Here is a 6,489-nt window from a genome sequence, read left to right as displayed (position 1 = left end):
ATGTTACTGAAGATAGAAGATGAAGACACATTAACATCAAATTATTCCTTTACAAATACGAAATCAGAGGTACCTGCAGAGGACAGGGGAATGAACTCTCCCACTAATGGAGAGCTGAGGAAGTGGCATCCACATTCTGGATGGTTAAGAATATCAGGACCAGAGGCAGGATGGAAAAAAATGATCACCAAACCAGTACTTATGACATGACATAAAACTGTCATTATGACTCACAAACCAAAATTCTGTGCTAGCAGAACCACAGGGAAACAGCCTTGCAGACAATGTGGACTAGTATAGATGCACAGTGTAGGCTTTCAAAGTCAGCTCTAAACCAAGTGAGGAGGAAATGAGCCCACTGCTTAGCAGGAAAGAGCTAGAAGATAGCAATCAGTCTGAACAATAGTGTAATTAAGAGAAGCCAATTTAGCAAGGAATTTAATTTTGGTTTATATTGAAATTTAAAGGCTGGATTCCCAGTTTTGGTTACTGCAAAGGGGAGAAAGAAGCTAATGTTATCTGCAGAATGAAAGAACTGTGGTTTAGGGCAAGAAAAATCAGTGTCTCATTAGCAAGGAAAGCTAAACTTCAAAGGCAACTCCTCCCCTAAGATTTCAATAACAGGCAGTGCAGTGCGTATTCTATTCCATTAAACTACCATTCGGAATGCTTATATGCTGGAATTCACCAGAAAAATTACCCCACTGTGACTCTAAATATTATTCACTCTGCTGGGATGGCTTTTTTTCTACCTTAAAGCATCAGGGAAGTCCTGAGGTTTTAAAGATCAGTTACAGCATTTTATAGTTAGTTGTATGAGCTTAAGCATTATGAGACTAATTACTCTTATCTGTAAAGTCAAACTAGTCACATGAACTCTAAAGAGCTCTCAGATGTCAAGTTCTTAGCAAAACAAAACAAAAAAAAAAAGGCTAGGCCCTAATTTAAAAAAAAAAAAAAAAAAAAAAAAAAGTAGGGCCCAAAATTAAAAAAAAAAAAAAAAAAAAAAAAGAAAAAAGCAAAAGGAAGGAAAAAGAGAGAAGAAAAAGAAAGCAGACATTGCAGGTCCACTCTCTGCAGAAGGATTTAGTATGTACGTGCTATAAGAGAGTCTCTTCCTATGCGTCCTTACAGGATCGGCTTCTTTCCAGTAGCTAACATCTAGACATCTCAAGATAGATGCAAACCTTACTTTCTCCTTACAATAGGTTTGGGAGTTCCTCAAGGCAACCAGAGAAAGGGAAGACACTCAGGACGAAGTTTAACTGTGAGTGAAGCTGCACCCTCACTAAACAAAACACAAAATTCAAATCCTGTCCAGTCTGGGAAAAGAAAAGTCAGTTTGACAGAACAGTGATCAGGGAGTGGGGAAAAGAATCTTAAGATGTTGCATATTATTCCTCTTGTGAAAACACTAAACAGTGATGCCACCTGAGACGCCATCTCTTCCAGGCTTTTTTTTTTTTTTTTCTTTATGCTGTGTAGTTTCTCTGGTTGCTCACATTCCACAGTGGTGAAAACTGTTTTCCAAGGAAATGTTGGGGGGCAGCTGCCTTGGAGGTAGGTCACCAGGATGCCTCTGCATTTTACATACAGATTTCTGAAGTGATGGTAGCTGCCATGGCCTCTGCTAGCTGCTAGAGGTATGTCCAACTGCTGCTGTGAGCTGCTCTGCCTCTTAGAACCAAAGTCTGTTCTTGGCTGTGGTTTTAAAAGAGCCTCTCAACAGATGACCTATTTAATAACTACAAAACAATAAAAACTAGGGTTACAAGCCAACAAGGATAATACTGACTCTTAGAACATTTTAGCATATTAACGTCTATTAAGTAAAAAGAAAAAAACAAAAAACAAGCAAACAAACAAAAAGCGGTGCCAGCACTGATATATTAGGTCCTGGTCGATTTTTGATACTATTGAAGGTATTCACAAAAAACTGTCATTCTTGAGCTCAACTCTTAAGCAGCATGCATTATGCGTGCAGCGAACATGCTCGCGAAGCACATGCATCTGAAAGTAACTACTACTTTGCTACTTTAAAAACTTAATGTAACATTGAAGTGTTCTGCAACAAGCTACATTCAGCAGTTTAGCATGTGCCTCTCACAAATCTAAATGCAGTGGTAACACTGCTCTGATGTATGTCTAGGTACGAAGGTATTCCCTCCGTCTATGAAACAAAGCCTAGAATTTGACATTTCTAGGCGTGTCTATCCCCCCAGAACTAGGAGGAAGCATGAAGAGCTTTAGGGCAGAATTCTACAGATCCTGAGAGCAAGTTATCTTTGCATGGAAAAACTGGAAAACTTACTTCGGACAAGTTTTCTGTTCCACGTTCCCCCAAAACTACAACTATGCAATACATTAACAATTCTGTGACATGCCAAACTAATGAAAACTAATATATTTCCTGCTCCTTCAACTCCCAGAAAGAAATGAGGAAGCACAGTTTATTCACGTCAGCTGTGCATACTCTGGTCTGGCGTTGGCAACTACCGGCCTGCCTGGCACAGTCGCTAAAGCTAATAAGGTATGGTGACACAACTCAAGAGCAATTCCTTTCTGGTCTATATGTCGACTGTTCCTGGCTCATTATAAAGCCTGGAAAATATGGGTACAAACCTATGGTGGTACTTTCGACATTTGCTCTCAGTTCTCTTTTTCCTCTCACTTTTAGTACTTAATCAAGGAAAAGAGGAAGGGGAAGGAAAAATGTTATTTTAAAACACAAGGAAGTAGTCCCTATCAATTTTACTCTCTCATCATCCATTTGTCCAGTCAAAATTTGTGTGAGCAATAATTTAAACATTTATTCTGAAAACAAGGAGAATTAGATAAGTTAAAAGGATCTTTCTCTTTCCAGACAATATTCTACGCTTTGAATAGAAGCCAGTTTAAAGACCAGTGACAACTTACAAAGATGAGTGACCTGGTATGTCAATCTTTCTGAAAGAGCCACCTTCTCTACTGAAAGACAGATCCAAAATGTCGTGGTCTTGTATGGTTCCCCCTTGAGGGCCTCTTTCAGGAAAAAGAGTACAGCATGCAAGCAAGGGCAGCTCAGCTGCTCTGAGAATGTGAATTGTACTTCAGCCAACCTTTCCCAGCTTGCCCTTCACCTTCATGGCTACTGGGGTTATGAGAATCATTCTTGGGATTTGATGGTGCAATCAGTACATATGAGAATGGAAAATTACCCACATAAAACTGTAGAGGCAAGTTAGTAGCAGCAGAGAAGCAAGCTCAAGCAGGAAGCCATAGGAAAACCACAGGTTCCATCTCTCTGAGGATAAACAGATGTTGATTTGCATAAGCTACCAGGGCAGGGGAAAGCTGGGAAAGGAAGGTCATAGTATTTCAATGGCGCTCACCCAGTTTGTTCCTCACATGTGGCAAATCGTATATCCCCACAGCTCCCAGCTGCATGAACAACTGGCTGATAAAATCTGTGATATCCTATGAAGAGTTTACAGTGGTAAACTGAGGCATGTCAAAATTAAGCATCAAAGAAAGAAAACATAAAATAGGCATGAATTAAGTGCTATATATTGGATACCCTCCCTCTACCAAAACTCTTAAAAGTAAATCTCAAGTTGTAAAAAATAAGTCCTGTGATTAATACATAGAATTCATATTTTTAAAAGTATGCTCATCTTAAAAATAATTCTTCTAAAATAGCTTTACCTTAAAAATGAACCCAGAAGGCACAGTGAAAAAAAAGTACACACTTTTCAAATCCTGACATTTCTGGTTGCGATAACTAATTTGAAACTTCCAACTGATGACACAAAAACTCTGGAATTAAAATATGACATAGGTTTCTCAATCAGAAATCAGAAAAATTAGTTTGACTATCACCAAATAAAAAAATGTAGCTATAAGGGAGGGTCCAGAGAGATGGCTTAGCAGGTAAAGATGCTGCCAGGCATAAAGACCTCATTTTAATCCTGGGCACCCATATGGTGGAAGGAGAGAACAAGGTCCCACAGACAGTCCTCTGACCACAGGCATGTACTTGCTCCAACCCAAAATAAACAAATCTAATAAAAAGCATTTAGCTGTCATGAGTCCATTTTCTTCTTTCTGTATTTCCTTCATCCTTTGAGCAACTGTCTTCAAAATAAAATGAGATCCTTCTCTACTGTCTCTTTTCCAGTAGCCTCAGAGAAAATAAAGTGAGAAAAAGTGAAAGGTTAGAAGCCTGCTCTCTCAGAGACATTGGTTTACATGACTTCCTCTGGACAACTGGCTGGGAAGCCATATAGAAACGCTACATATGCTTGTCATAAAAAATGATGGCTGTACATAAAGACGTAGGCAAAGGTAGTCACTTCACTACCAGTCACATAATTACATATTTTAGTATTCTGCTTGGTTTTCTGGCATTGTGTTTTATCTTGGAGGTTGGCAGTTTTCAATATGCAGATACTTCAAAGAGTTGTAAATCTGCCACAGTGCCAAGTATAGCCAAATGCTAATTGCCACTGTAATCTGATCATGTAGAACCTGCCCTGGCAATAGTATCTTTGCTTGCTTTGGCCAGCACTGTGTTTTCAAAGAAAGTCTCTAAGAAGTTTCCATTTTGCCATAGGCCTAATTACTGTTTTCTGTTATACATGAGGTTGTTTCAAATACTTAACTACCTGCCTGGATGGGACTTTATGCAACTGAATTTATAACCCCCATAGAGTTCAGGTAAGATAATGCCTGGAGGATCTAGGAAAATGGAATTCTTAAAATATAGTTAGTGGGGCTGGAGATATGGCTCTGCACTTAAGAACACTGGCTGCTCATGGAGATGACTGGGGTTTGGTTCCCAGCACTCACATGGCTGCTGGCAATCATCCATAACTACATTTCTAGGGGTTTGGGATGCAGGTGTTACACTCACATTGTGTACTTACATGCAGGAAAAACACATAAAATAAAAATAAATTCTTAAAAAATTTAAAGAAGTATAGTTAGTACTTTCTGCCCAACATGGGCTATGCAAAAAGATTCAAAGTAGAAATGTATTTCCTTCCAAGCTTTTATTTAGTTTAAAGGCACATGCATAAATGTAGACAGCGTAGGCAGATTTCCACTTACAACGTTTTAAGTGATTAAAACTCAAGTTTTAAAGGAAGAGGAGGTTAGGAACCTTCAGATAATGAAAAATGCTCATCTTTCAGGTGAGGCCTGAATAGGGAGAAATGAATGAAGCAAGGTTTCAGCAGGAGGCACACTGTCAGGCTGGAATGCAGAGAGGAAGGCGGAAGCTGTGTCAGCTGTTCACTAAGGATGCTCAGGGGAACAGAAAGCACAGAAGGAGCTCGGCAGACACCCTGCATGGACCACCCACCAAATAAACTCTGGCAGGACTACAGTCAGAAACTTGAAAAAAACACATCTGATAAAGGTACTGGGGCGGGGGGATATGATATGGTCTTATATGTATCAGTGCGAAGATAGGGAAATTCAGCTCTTCTTAAGAATAATAACGGACAGAGCAACAGTGGCAGGTGTACACAGCAATGCTTTTAGGTACTTATGTAATGGTTTGGATTGTGGAAATGTGGGTTATATAAGACATTTAATATTGATGTTATTTAACTCGAGATTTCTCACTTTTACATTTTATTTATTCATTTTTTTATGTGCATAAGTGTTATACCTGCATGTATGTAAACCTGTACTTGTGCTGTACAATACCCACAGAAGACAGAAGAGGCTGTCAGATCCCTGGAACTAGAGTTATGGATAGTTGTTAGCTGCCATGTGGGTGCTGGGATATGAATCCAGGTCTTTTGCAAGAACAGTCAGTGCTCTTAACTGCTGAGCCATCTCTCCAGCCCCTGATTTCTCACTTTTAAAACAAATTAAATTTAAGCCACACAATTATAAACATAATACTTAGGAAACTAGAGCAGAAGGATTCCAAGTTCAAAGTTAGCCTGGACTACATATCAACACCTTTACTCAAAAAAAAAAACAAATTTTTAAACTGTAATTTAAAAGATATTTTCTGTGCCTCTAGGAAAAAAATCTCATCTGCTTTGCTTCTTAAGTAGGGCTTTTTCCCCCTGAGTTACACATCCCTCAAAGAATGGTTTCCCCAGCACTGTAGGAAATACCCTGGTGCTTGTGGTAAAATCCAACCAGCTTTGAGTTCATCAATGTCACTGAAAGTTCTTGATTTTTCTATTCTATAGTCATTCCACCTTAGAATTGTTATTAAATTTTTAAACACTTTTCTACAGCACTGTTACAGTTATCTGCTATTAAAATACATTTAAATTAATTTTTTTTTAAATTAAAAGAAGCATTTCATTACAACAGCATTAACCTCTTCAATAACATTTTTCTGAGCTAGGGTACATCTCTTTCAAAATTGGCTGTACATTTCTAGGTTTACAGATGAATTATTACCCTTATATAATCTTTTACTCATTATAAACTCTATAAGACATAAAATTAAATGAGGTTCCAACGTTTAAAAAAGATCTCCAC

The 6,489-nt window shown here is 38.4% G+C and overlaps 1 protein-coding gene across 2 annotated transcripts in view; it reads right to left on the bottom strand.

The window, feature by feature from the left end:
• Positions 1–6,489, bottom strand: part of Ctsc (cathepsin C) — a 40,721-nt gene that overhangs the window by 27,249 nt on the left and 6,983 nt on the right. Inside the window, exons 3-4 of one of the 2 annotated variants that reach the window (XM_029568854.1) lie at positions 3,372–3,456; positions 1,404–1,745 (exon numbers count right to left, since the gene is read on the bottom strand). The exons of the other annotated variant lie outside the window; for it this stretch is intronic. Of the exons in view, the coding sequence (XP_029424714.1) occupies positions 1,735–1,745; positions 3,372–3,456 (96 nt within the window). The 3' untranslated portion in view covers positions 1,404–1,734. Of the gene's footprint in view, positions 1–1,403; positions 1,746–3,371; positions 3,457–6,489 lie in introns of those variants that run through there. 2 annotated transcript variants of the gene reach the window in all.

Source organism: Nannospalax galili, unplaced genomic scaffold, assembly GCF_000622305.1.
Source record: "Nannospalax galili isolate Female #2095 unplaced genomic scaffold, S.galili_v1.0 scaffold278, whole genome shotgun sequence".
NCBI classification, from domain to species: Eukaryota; Metazoa; Chordata; class Mammalia; order Rodentia; family Spalacidae; genus Nannospalax; species Nannospalax galili.
The sequence above is the reverse complement of the archived record's forward strand: the minus strand, read 5'-3'. Positions and strand labels throughout refer to the sequence as shown.